The sequence below is a fragment of the Gallinula chloropus genome (assembly GCF_964237585.1).
Source record: "Gallinula chloropus genome assembly, chromosome: 3".
Lineage (NCBI taxonomy): Eukaryota > Metazoa > Chordata > Aves > Gruiformes > Rallidae > Gallinula > Gallinula chloropus.
In genome coordinates this window covers 20,747,979-20,769,506 of record NC_140087.1, presented here as the reverse complement: position 1 = coordinate 20,769,506, position 21,528 = coordinate 20,747,979, and the positions used below count along the sequence as shown (strand labels likewise).

Below are 21,528 nucleotides of genomic sequence, written 5' to 3'. Positions count from 1 at the left end.
TTTCACTTACCTGACACCTCTGAGCCATGACAGAGTGAAGTGAGAGGCACAGGTTTGGAGCACATAACACGCAGTAAGAGAACTGTTGCAAACATTTGGGCACTTGCTTGGCATGTCTCCACAAGAAAGAACGGAAAGGCTGCCAGAGTAAACACGTGCGTGGCATCTGCATTTTCCAGAATACTACTAGTAACAAGACATTTTAAATTTGTATTTTGAGGTAGTGCCATTTCAGGAACAACCTCAGAATTAAAAGAGTGGAAGGGTGACTGGCAGCTAGGTGAATTTGTAACCAGAAGAGCTCCAGTTAAATACTTGCGTATCTGAATCATGCCTTCAAAATTTTCACACTACGTTTTTGAGATAAGGTTAATAGGCTAATAAATGTGATACAGCATGTACTGTGAGCTTTAAAATCAGGTTTGTAATGGATGGCAATATTTTACATGGCTTTAGAACAAAATTTTTTCACCCACGTTGGCTGTGGGCAGGATTTATGACCAGTGTATCTGTTTACCATGGCAAATTTTATCTAATAACTACAGCATTGTTATGTACAATGACAACCAAAAAACCTTGATCTTGACTTATTTTAACGCGCAGGGTATTAGAAAATTTAATCAAAATTCTATCTCCTTTCTAAAAATTAAAGTAATTATTCTTTTTCCAGCATTCAGTCTATTCTTACCATCGCAATCTGGTCTCCTGAAAACTTGGCTAGAGTTTAAAAATTTAAAGGCCAGGGTTAGAAAGCAAAAGGAAAGTACTACTCATTTTCAGTGTCTTTGCTAAGAATGCATTAATTAGTTCCTACATTATGCCTGTTTCTTTTTATTACTTAGCTAAGGAAAAAAATATTGCTTAAGTTCAGCCCCTATATATCTCCATGAAGCTACGGAACATGATATTAGAAAATGCCTTTCAAAACAAGGTTTCTCAGGAAGAGCTGTGTCAAAAAAGACTGGGGAATGAAGACATGTTTTTTTGTGGATTGCTTTTGATGAACAGGATTTACTTGTATTTACTTCTGGGACTGTTTAGAATTCTATTGTTAGCTTCCTCTCTTACACTAGAATCACCCACCAAATTTGAACTTTTAATTCCCTATTCAGGTGAAGGGAGTAGTGCTACACAGCTACAGATCCTATAATAAAGAACTCAACTACATACAGACACAAATCAGGAAGCTGAAAAGTAACAGGCATTGCAGGGCTTTAGCTCTGTACTCATTAAGACTAAACACTGTAAGGGACTGTTGTGTGCCATTAGCCTTTTATGTTCAGAGGAATATGAAAAATCCACATTTCATGCGTGCAGGGCTCACAAATAACCAGTGACACAACTGTGGACAAAAAAAACCTCAATTAGAATATTAAAACTAAATAAATACATGTGTTTTAAAGAGATACTTTGTCATTTTTCAACAAGAAAAAGATTTGCCCACTCACTTTGTCTCATTTTTCTCCCTTACTAATCTCTTCCATTTGTTTCTATAGCTACTACTCACTGATAAGTTTCTGTTACCATTCTCTCCTGACAAATACATCATCCCCACTGAAGGTAACTTCCTCACCTCCTCTGGGTCATGCTCCAGTGAAATCCTGACTAAGTCTGAAGAAAGATCCTGGGATGTACTTAGACACTCAGCTCTATGACTCCACGATGCTCCCAAAATCATTGAGTTGTAAGTAAAAGGAAAACCCTTACTTTTACTCCCAGCTGATCTGTTACTAGCAGACTGCTGCTTGACTGAAATCTCAAATTGACACTGGTCTCAAACACTTTACTTTCCAAACACCATAGCCAAGCACAACTATTTATAGTTGGGAATCTTTGGTTTTAGGCTGAAACTTTGATCATGCAGCTTTAAGAATAAACATACCCCCTCACAAGTCCTCATAAAAGGCAACCGTGGTCATGGTATTTCGTTAACTTAGACACAAAGAAGCCAGGTGAAGCACTTTGGGCTTCATTTAGGCATCAGTCTTCAGTTCTACATGTCCCTGTGTTAAATACCAGAGAAGTATGGCATAGAACAGAGATGAGGTTGCTCTGTCTCAACACTTGCAAACACAAGTTTTAACAAAATTTAGCTCCTTAAAACAAAGATAATGAAGAACTAAAATAAAGAAAAGAATGCAGCACACTGCAATTTTGAATCACGACAATAATACTGGCCAAATACACTGAGAAGAGTTAAAAAAGATACTAGTGGAAATTTTTAATATGTCTTTTTTTGTTGTGATCTAAAATTGCGTTCCATGATTTTTCTGTATACATGTTAACAGCTTTCACTCTACTATTTAGTCTCATCCTGAGAGGCACAAGTTTACCTGTATCTTAATATAAATACACGGTGCATTCTCAAAAACTATCTAATACTTTATTTTAGTACTGACATCTGTATTTTAGTGCCGGTCATCCTAACACACAAATTCTCAGCTGTATTAGTAGTTCCTCTAAGTCTTTAGGATTTAGAATTTGTGGGTGCAGTATTTCAGAAGGACTCTTCTGACAAAGCCAGAAAATTTTGTTGCTTAGCTAGTAAAGAATGGTGTGCATGCAAGATGTGTTGAGCATCAGAGAATAAAGCCAGCAGAGAATATCTCTGAAGTTCACCAGATCTGACTTAATCATGAAGTTTGCCTGAGCAAAGACGTTCATCAATGGGGTCTGCAGTCACACTTTCCCAGCTGCAATGTCACTTCTCTGACAGTACAGTACACCGGGTCACTGCGGAGGATCAAAGAAGGGGCATTCTGGAAATCTTGTCGCACACGACGGAGAGTAAGAACAGCACAGCCACCATTCACCTTCAGGAGACATGACTACTTTTAAGACCAAAAGGAGCAATATTAAAATTCCAGAGCATCCCATATAGCTGTCAGGTTGATTTGGGGGGTTTTACTCAAGTACGGGGCTGTTTGTACTTGAAGGGGGTGGAGAATGTTTTTGTTTTACACTGGACTGATGTTTTGTGTAATTATTTGATTTGAAGCTCAGCTAGCAATATTTACACAAATTTAACTTACACAACTTAAAGAAAAACTTATCCTTTCTTGCCAATTACAAGTTTTTAATACATTCACCTTTCCTGGTGATAAAATTCTGTTATCATTTCTTGTCAAACCAAACATCCTCAGGTGCCCATTTTTGTAATTAAGCTTCTAAAATTAACCTGAAAACCACTGTGCTTTATAATCTTTGTAGTAGGACCAATGCTAATGACTTCTTGCAGCTGAAGCCCTGCTTGTACCTGCTTGTAGGAAACTAACGGCTACTTTTTAAAAAAAAATAAAAAGATCATCAAGATAGAAAAATAAAAGTGAGTTAACAAAAAGATTCTATTCCTAACGTGTTCCCCACAAGCTACTACCTTTAAAAGCAGCTGTCCTAACTCACAGTATGATTACACTTCAAGAATACCAAAGTCATTTTTGGTGACTAGTACCATTTGCAACTCCCACTTACACTGAGCAGCCTACTCAAGCTGAGTAGTATCTTACTCAGGTGTAGAAGAGTCAATAGTAGTTTAGGAATTCTGAAATGCACTGTGATTTAGTAATACTGTCCTGTTAGGAGTACTGAAACAGTCATTTTGTTCATGCAGAAGCATCAAGAGATATTAGAGTATTTTTCCACAGGCTGTTTAGTCACAGGGCTAGTGACTAAATGTAACATATAGTTGTGGTTTAACTGCAGTAGGTAGCTAGGCCTCACACAACTGCTGACTCACTCCCCCTAGAATGCGGTGGGGGAAAGAAGCAAAAGGGTAAAAGTGGGAAAACTCATGAGTTGAGATAAAGACAGTTTAATAGGTAAAGCAAAAGCCGTGCACACAAGCAAAGCAAGACAAGGAATTCATTCCCCACTGCCCATGGGCAGGCAGGTGCTCAGCCATCCCCAGGGAAGCAGGGCTCCGTCACACCTAACAGTGACTTAGGAAGACAAATGCCATCACTCTGACTGAACATTCCCCCTTTTTCTTCTCCTTTTCCCAGCTTTATATGCTGAGCATGACATCATACGGTACGTGACACCCTTTTGGTCAGTTGGGGTCAGCTGTCCTGGCTGTGCCCCCTCCCAGCTCCCTGTGCACCCCCAGCATCCTCGCTGGTGGGGTGGGGTGAGGAGCAGAAAGGGCCTCGGCTCTGAGTAAGCCCTGCTCAGCAGTACCTGCACCATCCCTGTGTTACCAGCACCATATGAGCTACTGTCAAGAAAAACAATTCTATCCCAACCAGTACACAGTTTTCACAAAATTATTTTAAATACTGTTTTTCAAAGACATATATGGTTAAACTGATTCTTCCTAAAGGACATTTTCTCTTCTTCACATATAACACAAAAATCACTAGAAAACGTATTTCATAATAAAGATTACTTCTTCAAATAAGTTTCAGTGGGAGACTCTTCCATAACCCCCATAACTAACTTCAAATTCCACATATATCATGACTACTGGGGAAAAAACACAAGAAATAAATTCATTTTAAAAGCCCTGTAAAAGGTAACATACAGAAGCCCTTTGATGATGTTCAAACCTTTACTGTATTTGAAAGCTTCTTTAAAGGGATGAGGAAGAGTTTCTCATTTTCTGTAGTGAGGTCACAAGAAAGAGCTGTTAAGCAAAGACTTTATTCCTAGCTGGCTACAAAGGGTTATCCCTTTCCACAACTTGCACAATGTGTTTCTTTATTACATATTTGCCCTACAGTCAGTGTAAACAGAAGAGCCTGCTGTTGAGAACCTAACAGAGGACCAGTTGCCTGGTTTCCAAGAGAAATTTGAGAAAGAGATGATGAAGCAGCCTAACAAGGAGCACTGTGATGCTCTGGTAACACGTACACCACTTACAGGCTAACCTCTCCATTCCCTAACAATTTCACTGCCTAAATAGTTCAAACATGCTCTAGAAACGAGAAATTTTCCAACAGCACTTAGTGGGCTGCTCTCTTTTCTTAAGCAGGTGGAAATCAATCAATGTCTATTATAAGGCTGCTTTCAATCTTAATTCTGATGCATTGCTTGCCATCAAGTTACAAAATACCCAAACACTTTTGGGGTTTACATTTACTCTGAAATTCTTTCTTATCAAATAAGGTTAAAATAGCAATGAGAATCAGTAACTAATGATAAAAGCAATAAAACTTAAAGTACTTACATTAAACTTAATAATGTCATATATCAAGTACCGAGGGACAACCTGTCCATTAACTTTGTCGATGATCATTTCCTAAAAAAGAGACATTTACATTTATTTCATTAATCTAGAAGAATGCAAACACATTTATACTCAGTGCACGTACCTGTAAGCGTGATGCAATCAAACACAGACCACAGCTTTATTATGAAAAATATTTCACTATAGGTCACGATTATAAAAATATTATTATGGTCTTAAAGGTCTCATGAAGTACTCAATAAGAAGCCAGGGAGTTGTACTAAGGCTCCACATTCTGATCTGCAACATTCATACATTAGTTTCCCCACAGCTTTCAAAATCACTACCTTAGAGTGAATAACGAGTATTTAGAAACCTCAGGAAGAACTGCAATCCTAAGTGAACCAGGCACTTTTGGAAATCTCGCCTACATTAAGCAGTACAACAGCAAGGAAGTAAAGAACAAGCATTAACATCCATTTTCTGTGCTCAGGTTGGATCTTTTCCTGTTAACAGCGTCCTAGGCTGCAGTGACAACTGCAATTTGCTTGAATGCTGCATTGTGGCTGAACAGTGGGGTTCTTTCAAATGGAAGCATCGCAGATACTATCCATATCACATGAAATGAGCTAACACTCCATTCATACCGGTAAACCGTCTCGAAAATGTGTCAGCTAGAAGACTATTAACGATCAACAGCCAAACACAAGTGTCTCCTGAACTTAATACATCGTACGTGTTGGTGCTTACATCTTAGCTCAGGCCTACAATATGAACTAGACATAGGGGTTTTTCTGGTAAGCTAATAAAGAATATTTAGCTTCACATAAATTAGTCAGGATTGAAAATGGCAGCAATCAACCAACTGGTAGCTCTTCTTCCGAGTCAACTTTAAAACGTTCACATCTCTAAATGCAATCAACCTTCTCCCTGTCCCCCTCCCAGTTGTTCTTGGCTAGTAAGCTAGTTGTGTCAGCTAAGGATTTTTTGCTGCTAACATCCAATTCCATTTCACACATAGGAAATAAAAGAATTGGAAAAGGTGAAAAAAAATTGCGAGCTCAAGAATTATTCCAAAAGAGAACCTTACACCAACTCTAATTAACGTTGTTTAGTTTTGTTTCTTGCTACATCAGTAGCATTTTTGTGTTTTACAGACTTTTAACTTCTCTTAGAATCCAGAACTCCTACCAAGTAAACCCAAACAAGAGTTTTGGTGTAAGATTGATTTTCTGTCTGTGCACATACAGAGTTCCCTGAATTGTACCCAGTATTTAATCACATTTGACTTTGAAAAACAAGGGAGCACCTGTAACACTATAGATTTGTTTTAAAGCAAACACAAAGCTTGAAGCATTTAAAACTAAACTACAGGACCTGAACCTGTTGTTTTCAAAAACCACTGAAAACTACAAGCTGTCTACTTAATATTTTGGACTCTTAAACCAAATAGAAAATAGAAGTGCTGTAAGAAAATAACCACTTTGTTACTTTCCCATATTTATGTAAGACACCTGTGAACTACCAAAGAAACAGCAGATGCAACACTGCAATGGCTTCTTGGACAATACAATTTTATAACTAACTGTACGAACAGATGGAGTAGGTACACCCTGAGAGAGAAAGAAAGCATGATGTTCAAACTTAGAAGAAAGTGTAAAGATAAAATGCAAGGAAAAACAAAACAACAATAACAAGAAAAAAGGTGAGAGGGGGGACGGGACATACAACGACTCCACCTGTAATTCCTGATAGAAATCAGGTCAAACGAGTAACAAAGTAAAACTGAAACTAAAGAATGCTGCCATATTTCTTTAAATTTTCAATCACATTTACAGGTGAAACAAGTTTTTAAAAGATGTTTAATTTAACTTATATTTAAGGTTTAAGGATTCATTTCCTCAGCATGCATATTCATAGCATCAGCTTTGATGAAAAGCTGGCATTTATATGTAAAACCCCAAAACCACTTCAATGCCTGGTATCACAAGATATTATGTAGAATTTTCAAAATCTGCATCTCTGGATATTCAGTTCAAGAAGAATTGTAAGATATCACCATGAAGACCAGGAATGATTTTTAAACCTTCTCCAAAATGTTCAGTTTTAACACAGAATAAATTTTGTAAAGAAACTTTTTCTCTACTTCAGACATATATAAACACCTTTTCAACTCTATTACTGGCCAAACCAGCATCTTTTTTCACATCCACACTTCTTTGCTTCCTCCCTGCCTCTTGTTCTCTTTTCAAGTCCTGACAGAAATCCTAGCTACCAGAGCAAATAAACAATAGTAAAATATGCCTCAGCAGTAGAGATGACAAATTCCTGCACTGCTCATCTCCATCATGACAACAACATTCACTGCTCCATTAGTTATGCCAATACAACTGTCACAAGGCAAAAGCTGTAAAGTGATCATAAGAATGATTCAGATTAGAAATACTCTTAACACATCATCATTTAACAGTCTGATTTCAGAATCTTCCTTGAAATTATGAGAATTTAAAAATACCTCAGGGAATACACCTCAGAAGGCAAGTTCACAGACTGCTGGGAAAATGCAGCCTTTGAGAAACTGATAGCATTCAAACTCACTCAGAACCACAGAATGGCAGGGGTTGGAAGGGACCTCTGGAGATCATCTAATCCCACCCCCTGGTAAAGCAGGATCACCCAGAGCAGGTTGCACAGGATTGTCCAAGCAGGTTTTGAGTATCCCCATAGGAGACTCCACAACCTCTCTGGGCAGCCCGTGCCAACATTCTGTTACTCTCAGAGAGAAGCTTTTCCCCCGTTAAGGTGGAACTGCTTCTCTTCTGCAGGCTAAAGAGACTCAGCTCTCAGCCTTTCCTCATACAAGAGATGGTCCAGTCCCCTAATCAACCTCATGGCCCCTTGCTGGCCTCTTTCTAGTAGCTCTTTGTCTTTCTTGAACTGGGAAGCCCAGAAGTGGACACGGAACTACAGATGTGGCATCCCCAGGGCAGAGCAAAGGAGGAGGAGAACCTCCCTCAAACTGCTGGCTGCACTCTTCTTATCCTGCATCCCAGGATGCCATTGGCCTTTCTGGCCATGAGGGCACACTATGGGCTTATGGAGAACTTCCCATCCACAACCACTCCCAGGTCCTTCTCTGCACAGCTGCTTCCCAGCACATCAATCCCTAACCTGGACTGGTGCCTGAGCTTATTCCAGCCTAGATGCACGACCCTACACTTCCCCTTGTTCAGTTTCATTCAGTTCCTCTCTGCCCAACTCTCAGCCTGTCCAGGTCTCAATGGATAGCAGCACAGCTTCCTGATGCATCAGCCACTCCTCCCAGCTATGTACCATCAGCAAACTTGAGAGGGGGTGAACTCTGTCCTCTCATCCAGATCACCAATGAATATGTTGAATAAGACCAGACCCAGGAATGACCCCTGGGGCACACCGCTGGCTACAGGCCTCCAACTGGACTCTGTGCCACTTACCAGAACCCTCTGAGTTCTGCCATTCAGTTTCCAACTCACCTTGCTGCCCACTCATCCAACCCACAGTTCCTAAGCTTGCAAAACAGTCTTCAACAATCATGCTTCTTCCTCTCCATGAAAGTATCCATAAGACACACCTGCATCCATGCAGAGCCCATGTAGATCCTTTTACAGACCCCATGTAGAGTTACAGTCGCTACTGCGTGCTTTAGGATTACCACTGATAAAATAGTACTATCTTTACCACGTCTCCAATAGCTGCTGCTTTAGGTATTAGCTTAACCAGTCTAATCTGGCCAAACTGTACTGGTGGCAACCTCCTGTTCTTAATCTTCTGGCACTGCAGAGCAGTCTTACAGCGTATTACAAACAGCAACTACACTAAGTGCTTTTGGCTGGGCAAGTACAAAAAGAGCATCGCTGGGCTGACTCTCTGTTTTTTCCTGAAATCACAAATGTATCAAGCAACTTGCAGTTAAACTAATGCAAAATTTAATCACAAAGCAAAGGATCTCATTTTACCAGCCACTTGTAGAATGTATTTTTGGTTGATGGAGTATGGAATCAGATCTAATCACATCTGTTTATTGCTCCTTTTCCTCCTGTGCCTTGCTTTACCTTCGTTTGTTTGCCTTCAGCACAATTCCAGTTACTGCTGTAGTTCAGGGATTAGAAGAGCTTTTTTTTCTTAAAAAATGAAAAATCTATTTTGCATAAAGTGCCAGTCTTTCAAAAAAGTTGTAAATTATGCATTTCTGAGAGCATGTACAAAAAATTGAGGTCTGTATAGATAAAAAAACATAAATCAAACTCAATCTTGCTCTCTACTTTTAGAGCCCTTGGCCCTGCTAAGTCTTCACGTGTAATATTTTTATATATAAATAAAATGCATACAAAATTGTATTAAAATCTTAAAAAGGTATTTCAAGCCTAAGAATGCCTCTGCATTTTCTACTTGTCTGTTCCAAAGCTAAGCAGAATGCCAATAAAGTTCCTGAAATAACTAATTAGTTTTCTTGCATGACAGCCAAAACACTTGAACAAAAATCTATGCGTTCCCTCAGACAGCAGCATGGATGCAAAACACTTGGCTTCTGAAGGAATACTTCATTTTGTACTAGTCACCTGTAGGTAATATTCAAATTAGCTTTAATGAGCTTTGCAGAAAACTTTCTTCCCTGCCAGGAGAACAATCACAACTGAAGAGCTGGAGATGAGCACAGAGTACTGCAGGAAACCTCTCCTCACCCAAGACATAACTGATCATAGCAAGAACTGTTTGCAAGTAATTTCAGCCTGAAGTGAACCGTAAATGCATTTGAAATTCTCAAAGACAGCCACATGAAAGGCTCATACCAGAAGCCTTAAAGCAAGGTAACAGATCATCGAACTCATGGAAATTGCCTTTATGAAAGTTTTATATACGCTGCCATTCTAAACAAAGTTAGGGGAAGCTACCTCATCTTTTGTATTCTTGACCTATTGCTGCATGGCACCCATATCTCTGTTTTGTGCTTCCCTCTTTCTCATACATTTTAAGATGACTGTAAGGGGATGCAAATCAGGCCACCTCGCTCTATATTTTCATTCTCTGGGAGAGAGAAAGCTACTTCAGGGGCAGCAAGTATGAACTACCTCAACCTGTAATCAGAGAATTAGCTTCAAGGGCTAATTGGCACCACTAATTGGCAAAATGTGTTAAGAGAAGAAAAAAAAAAGCCAATTTTTTCTTCCCATGGATAAGAAAAAAAATCATGCATATATCCAGACTAAAGGAACAGTCATGGAAAATTCTCATTTGGCACCAACATTAAACAAATATTCAATTACACAGTTAAGCTGTTCTGATGCTTCACATAATAGGCAAATTTTATTTTCATACCTGTTGAAAGGACTTTCAATTGAACAGCAAAATATTCCACCAATAGCTTTTTTTTTTTTTAACTGACCATACTTGAATAAATTTAGACATCTATAATATGGAAATTATTTATCCATTGAAAGGTTTTAGTTTTATCCCATGATGCTTCATTCAACCCAAACTTGCTCACTGAATATCATTTTGATTTCTCCTTCATGAAAAAGAAATGGAGCGAAGGGGAAATTACAGTAAAACTAATTTTATGCCAATAAAGTGAAATACTGAAATGAGCTATTACAGTCAATCTTTCACAAAACAGCAAACTAAGTGATGTCGTAGTTCACGTCCTGGGTAACTGACAGAACTTCATTTATAGTTAAGAGACTTAAACTGTAAATCTGGGAAACCTAACACATCATATCAAAGCCCCTCTTCCTATGCCCCCCACCCTCACCCCCCACATACGTATCTTGAGGTACACAGTAGCCATCCTTACTAAATCATCTGTTTTGAAACACGTAAGAAAGAGCAGCAGTTTCCCTGAAGAACACCTAGGACTGTGCCATATGGACACCAGCAAGTCGTCACTTTCTCCAGAGCCTTAGAAATAGCAGGGGAAAAAAAAATAGTCCCAGGCTTTTTATCTCAGCAGTATGGAACCTGATGTGTGCCATTAAGAATATTATTAGGTACGTCATTAGGAAGCTGCCTGGCTGGAGAGGCTCCTACCAGACATGACAGCTTGTGCAACCACTTTTGAGCTGACAGCATGGCATTTCTTGCATTATGCTCTCAATTTTTCAGTGAAGCAGAGGTGGTGGAAAATACTCCATTACCTGCTCCTCTGTCCCTGAGATGACACATCGTCCCATGCAATAATTATCCTCAGAGACTGGATTTATACATGCTTCACACGTAAACGTGTGCTCAGTTAAGACAGATCGTTCACAGAAGTGACATTTCAAGAAGGATACTGACAACAAAGGCCTGAGAAAGTAAAGAAAGTTAACAGTGACAGTGATGATACAGCCTCCCATATCTGAAAGGCGCATCAGGATTCAGAAGATGAATTGAGATATTCAGTATTTCCGCAAGCCAGAGCGACGGCAATGCAGACAGGCTCCAGTGCTACTGCAACACTGTGCTCATCCACACTGGCTTTTTAGTATAACAGCTAACCAAGTTCTTTACTCATCTACCCTAGGAGGCCTGAAACTGGAGTAATCTCTGGTTCTGGCTACTGTTCTGAAAAGTTTACCAAAAATACTCCAGGCCAGCCTTCAAACAACACACACGGATGTTCTACAGCTCATTTTACACCTCTGTATACAAAGTTCATTAGCAAGTTTACTTAATTTAAATTAGAGTATCAACTCAGAAATGTTTTAGTCTTACATGTAACTAAACTGTTTCTAAATCACAATCAATAATTGAGATGACCTGAAAATAAAGGTGATAGACGCAAAGACATCAATTCACAAAAGTCTATTAAAAGATAATGAAAATGTTATCAAATTTTAGAAATAATGACATTAAGTGGATTAAATTGACCATGTTTACAGCATCAAAATATAAAGCAGTAACAAAAGATGTAACATTTATTTCTGTAGATTCTCTTCAAACATTTTCTCCTATTCAGAGAATGTCACCTCAATACCTTGATTTATTTCAAAGACAAACAGCTCCCCCCAGAGCAGTCATCACTGCTCTTCTGTAGATAAAAAACGACGTGTGAAGAGTGATTCCCACATTCAGCCAGTGACTGAATCTATGTCATTCCTGAAATCCCATGATTCACTGATCCAAGCCTAAAAATCTGGCCATCTCTGAACAAATGCAAATGGCACAGAAATTGTAACAATAATTTTACAGTATGCTCCTTACCCCATCCAGAAGAGTGTTTGTTAGATGCGTGCGAAGATCTTTACGAAACGGAAACTCCAGATTAGATACATGAAAAATTGAATTGTCTCTATCAATCATATAAACTTCATTCTTGCCATCAATCAACATCATGTACCTGCAAAGGCAATGTTAAGATATTACACTTAAAGGTATATCCTCTAAATCTCTACTCTGACCTGCATTAAGTGTTAGGGAAAGCAATCGTGACAGCCATTATACAAAAACATTTGAGAAGAAATTTTTTTTACACTTAAAAGTTTAAACCTGTTGCTTCAGGAAAACAGATAATTTACTCCAATGCAATTACCACAAATAAAATATTTCCAAGAGAAAAGTTCAGAATACGTAAGAATGTTGCTGCATCCAGATAAAATGATGACTGAAAATCTATTAAATATAACAGACGTTTTAATGCTGCAAGAAATACAAGAGCCTAATTCAGCCAGATCCAGCTAATACATCTTTTATATCTTTTCCTCCTGTTTTTCCTTTCTTAAATGGACTAGAAATATGCCTGGTATAAATTCGCAGAGTTTAGTTCCAAAGAAGCGCCTTTCCTGTCTATCACTGGTTATACAACACTGAAGTATTGCAAATTCTCAGCCAGCTATCAAGCCACTTTTCATTAAAACCCAGACAAATGTAGCCAAGGTACATTTCTTTTGAATTACACACAAAGAAAACCCCAAAGCTTAACTTAACACACTACCACCAACAACTTGTGAACTTGGTTCAGTTGCAAACAGCTGAATTTTCTAAAACTTTCTTTACATTATGACAGTACTTGGAAGCCCAAATCATTAATTTAGATCTCTCTGTGCTAATCCCATTTAGAGGACTGCTCTACCGACATAAACATTCCCTACACAGGAAAAAAAACAGTGAAGGAAAAACACAAAACCCATAGGAGACACTGAATAGCTGTGAAACACCTGAGTTACCTTTGTAAAGTTTTCTTTGATCTTTGCAACAAGAGAACTAGAGTCGAAAGAACAGCAAGGCAGCTGCACAGATAAAGGTCTTCTCAGACTTGTGCAGCAGCCTGGGAGAGCTTCTGCACTTCTACACCTTCTGACTTGAGAAAATAAACCCAGGACTTCTCAGCAGAAATCAGTATCAAAGGCCAGATGCAACAAGTCAACATCTGGGCAGCAAATGAGACAATGAAGGTGCCAAGCATAGACCACAGCAGCTGAATGTGGAGACTAGCAGCACAAACCTCATATGTAAGGGAAGATAGAAACTGTTGTAGTGCTCAGAAGGTTGGCAAAGTAATAAAGACCAGAAAAGTACCTTTTTGGAACCAGCAAGATGTGACTGCACTTAGTAATACCAGTGAAAGTAACAATACAGTTACCAAGATGTGATCCAATGATCAGACAGGAAACAACATGGCTTAACAGCAGTGCAAAAAAACCAGTGTATACAAGAGACAAAGCTGACAGAGACTGAAAAGTAAGTCCAAGTTCAGAGCCCTGGTCAAACCTGAGTTATAGCAGTTTTACTAATTACCACATGAGCTGCTGTAATTGAATTTACGCCTGATCATGCCATAACTAACCCTGGTCTACACCAAAACCAAGAGTCTGCCTAGAGTAGAGCTTTTTTTTGCCAACCTATTTGCCTTGCACATAGATGTGCTAAAAGCACAAGTGTTATTTATTACAGAAAGTCTACCAAGGAAAATCAAAATCACAAAACCCCAAAAAAGATAAGAAAATAGGAGCACTACCAACTGTCAAGATAGTTCAATGGTTCTAAAAGTTCACAACATTTAATGGTCTTGAATAGTCTCTGGTAGGGAAGGGGACGCAAATCTTCCCAGAGCATTGCCATACAGTTTGACAGCCCAGAATAAGGAAACACTTGATGGAGTTTCACCAACCACACCAGAGTATTTTGAAAGACAGCAAGCATATTTTGAAAATTCATTCAGCAAAGAACTTTCCATCCTTGTAGAAATCTCCAGACTTATGTGTGTGAACGTGGGGAGAAACAGCACGTTTCATAATTCATCCATTTCTCCTTGGAAAGTCCTGGTTATGAAGAAATAACAAGCTATCAGTAGCCTTCTCTAAAATTCACCATTGCTGTTACAAGTCATGCCCACAAGATCTCTGCTGTCAAAACAAAGCAGCAAGCATCCCCCAGAAACCCTGCAGGCACATGGTCTACACAGGCAGCTGTCCTGCTGTCTGCACGGATCCTGCCTCTCAAAATCAGTGAATATGACTACAGAGCACCAGCCATGCAGCTTCAAAAAAATACTTGAGTCTGGTATCATGACTATAATCATAATTCACTACAGATCAGTTCAACTAGCATTTCTCCATACACAAGAGGAGTACTTCAAGATGTTATGTATCAGTTGGAAAATAAAAATATCATAAAATCATAAAACCTGAAGTCAGGGAGGGGGTAGAGTAGATTAAGTCACTGCAACATCAGGAGAGCTGAAACCTGGAGATATTTTATGGAAAAAAAAAATAATTCCATGTACATTCAACTAGATGACTTGGCACCTGTTCTTCAGGAGCAAGAATAATCAACAGACGACATTCTTTTTTTTTCAAACCATATATATTTATTCAAAACAAAAACTAATTATAAAGCACATGTGTTTTTCTCAAAAATTAAAGAAACCATGGGGAGGGAAGAAAAGGTGTGTAAGTAACAAAGAAAGTTAAAAACACTATGTGAATTTTGTTTTTATAACTAAGTTGAAATTTGTTTTTATAAGTAAGTTTAATTGTCCATCTCTGCACTCCCATATTCACTGCTGTTTGAAGTACGTGCTTTTATTGTAACTTGCTTCAATGAAAACATAGCATCTAATGCTTCAGGAGATCTAGCACCTAAAGAAACATACTTACATCATTACAAATGTGGTACAATAAGAGGTCTTACAACTGCTTTGAAGAAAGATCAAACCACATTAAAAAACCCTCAAACACTTACGGTTCAGACTACATATAGAAGATTTTATCAAAACCTATTACTCATATATCAAAACTAAGACTACCACCACCACTTCCTCTACATCTATCCCTCAAAACAAAATCCATGCAAATTTAGTTAAGAGTTGGTAGCTGGAAAGTGGTGAGATTCCTTCTTTATCAAGCCACAGCACTGAGGTTACAGCTCATTATTTTGTCACTTTTAGCTGTTTATGCCCAAAATTCTAAATGACAGGGACAATGCTAAGTCTTTCAACTGCATACAAAAGATATCCAAACAAAGATCACCAGGAATTACAACAACATTTTACTTTAGAGAGCTACTGAGAAACAGCTTACTTTGAAAAGAAAAATGTCTCAGAACAATAAATTACCTTAATTTAAATTACCTTAAATTACCCATTTGTCTTGGGTCTCATGACAATATATTTGCCTGACTTAAAAGCTGAAGAAGTCAGTCAACGCTTTGCTCATGCAGATGACTCAGATATGTCTGTTTTGAAGGGGGTTTGATTGGTTGGTTTTTTTAAAGTTGAAAGACAGAAAACACCTCCATCCCCAATTCAATAAACTATTAAAAAAACCTCTGAATGTGCCCAAACAAGAGAATTTGTCAAAACTCTATTATCAACATAGAACAGAAGAAATTGTGGCTGCCCCTCCCCAGCAGTCTTCAAGGCCAGGCTGGATGGGCTTTGGCAGCCTGGTCTAGTAGAAGGTGTCCCTGCCCATGGTGGGGGAGTGGAACTAGGTGGGCTTTGAGGTGCCTTCCAACCCAAACCATTTTGTGATCCTATGATTCTATGAAATTTGGTCAAGGATGGTCTGACAACCAGAAGTGTTCTATGAGCAGCAAGAGAAGAGACACAATTGAAAATGCAGAAGAAGATGTGGAAGAAGCAAGAGAGAGACACAAGATTTTAGGAAAATGAATTTATTAGCTAATGACAGAGTTTGGTTGGTTGGGCTTTTTTTGTTTTACGCTTAACTCAAAGAGCATAAATTCAAGTGCTTAATGTCAGGCTTTAAGTTTTCTCCTGACGACACTTCGAGCTTTCTTGGAGAAATCTTGTAGACTGTTGATCAGTACATTTGTGAATATTATCTGGATGACCAGTTATATATTAAGAAGTTAATAAAGGTTATTAGCAGCGTAAGAACTTACCAGAACAGAGTGAGCGCCTCTGGGCAACACCACACAGGCACAGAAAGAAGAGCAACGATTCAATAGGAACTAAAACAGCACAGGAACTTAACTGTCATGCATTGTATTGCACACTGTGAACACTACTTGGTATTACAGCTGTGTGTTTGTTACTAATTATCTCTATTGTGTGAGCACCCAAAAGCTCCCATTAGTAACCAGGCCCTGTTGTATTAGATTCTGTGCAAGTACACAGGATGACATCCTCCTGTATCAGATGGCTCAATCTGAATTTACAAGACAAATGAATAACTGAGCAAGAGTAGAACAGCAATAAGAGCGGTGTCAGAACTGCTCATTCACAGTTGATAACTATATGTGAAAGCAGAGAATGGAGTTTGAGAGACAATCACCATCTCTCCAAACTACCAATCCAACTACTACAGCCCAGCCAGTTTCCATTGCAACTGACGTTCTGACAATCGGGCTAAAGGAAAAAGGGTCACAGTGTCCACACAGGCCAATCTCACAGGCAGATAAAATACCTACTCACAGAAATGTTAAAACCTCAAGTTTCATTAGAAGCTACTTTTCACTCACTTCTGGTCACAAGGCAGGGTCTGTTATTAATTCTAATTGGACATTAGTATTAACACGATAATTCTGGAAATAGGATGAAAATTTCATTAGCAAAGAGTTACAGCTCTCACCATTAGACAAGCAAATCTGCCAACCACCTACCAGAGTATTAATAACTTGAAATCTCCCAACCACCTACCAGAGTATTAATAACTTGAATCTTTAAACTATGTCAACCACCAAAAATCATCTTGAACTTTTTTATGTTCAGAAATCAATTATTATAGCATACCACAACAAAGACAACTGTTTCAAAGGCTCATTTGCCTCCATATATATATATATATATATCTCCTGTGCGTGCAGTCCATGTGAGTTGGGCCCAAAACACATGCTAGAAGAATGATGAAGCTGACGAGCTACGTTGAAACCATACTGTGGTTTCTCCTTTATGTGGATATTTAGTATTTTTCACAGCATTTAATCTGAAAGAACATTTCAGGAAAATAATATTTAAGGCAAAATAAGGCAGATTACTTGGTGTCCCTCAACCTGTAGAGTCAGGAACAAGAACAGACACTCCAAATTCAACACTGCACCTACCAGAACATGCGGCCTCTATCCTCATTCCCAGCTTATCAGGAGTCACAAAACTGACTTTGAAAATACTCCCAACACATTTGCATAGTGTCTGCCAAAACATGGTGAAATCAATCGTCTACAAATTCACAGAAGCCTTGCCACTGATTTAAATTTTATGATGTGCTTTTCCTATGTTTAACTTCCTTCAGACAAAATTCCAACAACTATCCTAGCAATGAGGTTATGTATGTTAATTTTGTATTTCACAGGAGTTTTAAAAACCTTCGGTACAATGAAAGATTATAGCACAGCTTCCTCAAACTTTGAGAGCTCATCTTCTGAGTTTGAGTTCAACACAAAACTAATTTTCTGAAATAAAATCTACAAGTAGCAAATGGATTAGAAACATTTTTTAAGGGAAGCTTAAAAATTCAGTTCCTAGAGGAGCTCTCATTGCCCCACAGTATTTCTTTAGAGGGGCTATATCAAAGAAAACGATTTCTTTAAACACAGTATCATCGCCATCGCTTTCCTTTTCTTTTTAAATATGCTTGTGTCTGTATTATCACATTAAAGAACGCAAGATGCAAGAAATCCCATCATCAACTCCAAGCACAAAATACACACCAGCTCTCCATTCCCAGGGGGGTTCATTACACAGCCTAGAATTCAGCCTTGTGAAAGCGCTGTTGTCCCACACAAATAAGCATTACCCAACTCAGAAATGCAATTAGCATCACTAATCTGTTCGCTGACGCAGTGAACAACAGAATCTTCATGCAGATACCACTTTCAATTTCCTAAATTTCCTTTTAGGATTAGCAACACCTCAAAATGATGACTGCGTTGTAAGTCTGTAGACCAACCACCTAGGAGGACGCCAAGCTACTTTAGCCCTTTACTTTAGACCCTGACAAGATCCTTGCCCTCCAGGCAAGGCAGCATCAGCTTCCACCCAGGCGCATCCTAAGCTGTACAAAGGGCGAGTGGAAAGGAAAACGATGACTGCCCTCTAATCACCGACAGTGGGAGATCACCTATCTGTGTGGCTAAGCCGCTCCAGTTCCATCTCCTGGCATGAATCCAGACTGTGCTGGATCTAGAGTAGCAGTTTAAATTAGACAAGTTTGAAGTTGGCCTGTGGCAGATGGAGCAATACAGCCTAAAGTCCCAATAAATGGGGAAGGCTCAGCTTGCTTTCTTCTCTTCTATTAATTGCTGCTGGCAATGGTTGCTGTTTCAGACTGTGTCTCCTGAAGGATGACAAAGCCTGGATACAGGGACTCTAACTTAGGAACTTATGTGTGAAAAGCAGTAATAGTACTTTCAGTCTGTATTTACACACTGAAAAACAATGTCCTTTTAAATCAGCACACTGACAGCTCTGTCACAAATGCTGTTTTCAATCTTGTACACGCGTTTTCATTTACACAAGTCCATAGCACAGCCTGGAGAAGAGAAGGCTGAGGGGGGACCTCATTGCAGCCTCCCAGTACCTGAAGGGAACATACAAACAGGAGGGGAATCAACTTTTTAAAAGGGTAGACACTGGCAGGACAAGGGGCAATGGATTAAAACTAAAGGAAGGAAGGGTTAGATTAGATCTTAGGGGGAAGTTTTTTCCAGAGAGAGTGATGAGGTGCTGGAACAGACTGCCCAGAGAGGTGGTAGATGCCCCGTCCCTGGGGGTGTTCAAGGCCATGTTGGATGGGGTCCTGGGCAACATTGTGTAGATCCAGGCCTGGAGGTTGGTGTCTCTGCCTGTGGCAGGGGGCTTGGAGCTCTATGATCCTTGGGGTCCCTTCCAACCCATGCCATTCTGTGATTCTATGATAGCACAGCAAGACACGCTGCTATGCAAGCAGCTGCAGAATTATGCACTGGACTTGATCAGCCACATTCTAAGTAATTATTTTTAAAAGGCACACACACAGGGCCCTTGGAAGTCAGTCTGCTCTCAATATACCAACACTTTATATTTCTCCTGTATACTGCTCTGTGAAATTTTGCCGTCATCTGTCTCCCTGGTATTTTAAACAAAAAAAACCCCTTAGATTCTCACTGACAGTCATTTCCAATTAACAGCCTCCAGCTCCAGTATTTCTTATTCATGACCTTGCATTTTCTATAACTAAACATCCTTCCAGTTTTATTATTCTGTTCCTCAGTGAATTCAATGGCTTTTCTCCTTCATTTGTTTGTCAGAACATACTTGGTTTCTGTTTCAAAATTCTTAATGATAATATAAAATTAATATTCAGTTTCTCCACTTGTGCCTGTCTATATATTTTCTTCCCAAACCATTCCTGCCATTTTCTCTCAATCCATTCTCTCCTGCCTTCCAGTTCTAGCAGTCTTCATTAGCCTTAGTCTCAATAATAAATAAAATTTTTGCAGAATTCCAGAAGCACGAGACCTACCCACAACATCTTCCCTTTACCTGGTATACAAACATCTACTGGACTGGCTAAGTTCTTACCAGTGGAGAGCTACACACTCAGCTTGCATTGGAATTTTAAGTGCACTCATAGTGACAACCCTGAACAGGCTGGGTATCTGCAGCGGATTCTACAGTAACCCAGAAATTTACCTTAACAGTCCTGTTCCAAACTCCACAACATTATTTTATCCTTCAGCTACTATGAAAATAAAATGTTACTCCTCAGACTTTCTTTTGCATCTTTCCTAAACAATGCTTGCTAATACTCATGTTACAGCCAAGAAACTTACCCTACAATATTTGCTATCCAATGTCTAATTTAATGAGAAATTAGAAAGTTCCCAATATCCAGCTTCATGTTCTGAATCATTTGTTCAAGCTACTGCTGTCCTGACTTCATGCTAGTATATAAAAGAAGAAAAAATTTCAGGTGTGTTATACATCACACTATACATCACAATGCTGTGCTTAATTTTGATATTCATAGAATAATTTTGGCTGGAAAAGACCTTTAAGGTGACAAAGTCCAATTGTAAACATAACACTGCCAAGTCCAGCACTAAACCTTGTCCCTAAGTGCTACATCTAGATGTCTTCAAAATACCTCCAGGTATTGGTGAATTGATATTCATCAGCTCATGCTGCTTAGTTTAGACCACAGGACTTCATTTCTGCAAAATTTCTTTAGGTGTCATTCCCTGCAGATACACACTTTGTGTACGTTGCCACAGTAGGAAAACAGATATCCCACAGCTCAGACAAGTATTCAGTCTCCATAATCTTTACTACTCATCAGTATCCTCCCATTGTTATCTCTCTCAACATCAATTTCTTCTTACTCTTGCCTGCTGCCACACTTCTTTAAACTCTGAATCCAACTTTCTCTTTTCATTGCTTCTGTTGACAACTCCAAGCCTGGAGAAGATTTTTTTGTGACTGTTACAACCCTGAAAGTTGTCAAAGTGAGGTAGTGAATATGCAAAATATAATATTCACTAGAGAAATCTTCAGAATGCCCCAGACTACAGTAACAAACAATGCAAGTTTCAAAATCCAAAAGGTACAAAGACACAGGCAGGAAAAGACAGCACCATGCTTCCCCACCTTACCAGGTTCTAAATTGTCATCTGAGAAAGCTAAAACAGCAGCTACTTTATACACACCAGTGAGAGCACAGAAATGCATCTGCAGTCAAAAAAAACAACCCAGCAAACAAATCATGAGGTCACATAACTAATAGGATGGTACATTATACAGGCATAACATTGCATCATTATACAACTTATTGGTGTCCCCTCACTGGGGATGCTGTGTGCACCAGCATAAAGATGGGAGTCAGTTTTCCAATAAAGGGGGTAACAGTGATACCTCTGAGCATGGAAAAATGCATAAGAAGCATGGAAACCAGTATCATTTCTCCTAA

The 21,528-nt window shown here is 39.0% G+C and overlaps 1 protein-coding gene across 2 annotated transcripts in view; it reads right to left on the bottom strand.

Annotated features, from left to right (window-relative positions):
* RNGTT (RNA guanylyltransferase and 5'-phosphatase) overlaps positions 1–21,528 on the bottom strand; it is a gene marked incomplete at both ends in the record, with an annotated part of 184,240 nt that overhangs the window by 124,806 nt on the left and 37,906 nt on the right. For both annotated transcript variants that reach the window (XM_084262183.1, XM_084262184.1), the window contains 2 exons: positions 5,165–5,236; positions 12,383–12,518. In XM_084262183.1, coding sequence (XP_084118309.1) covers positions 5,165–5,236; positions 12,383–12,518 — 208 coding nt within the window. The remainder of the gene's footprint in view (positions 1–5,164; positions 5,237–12,382; positions 12,519–21,528) is intronic.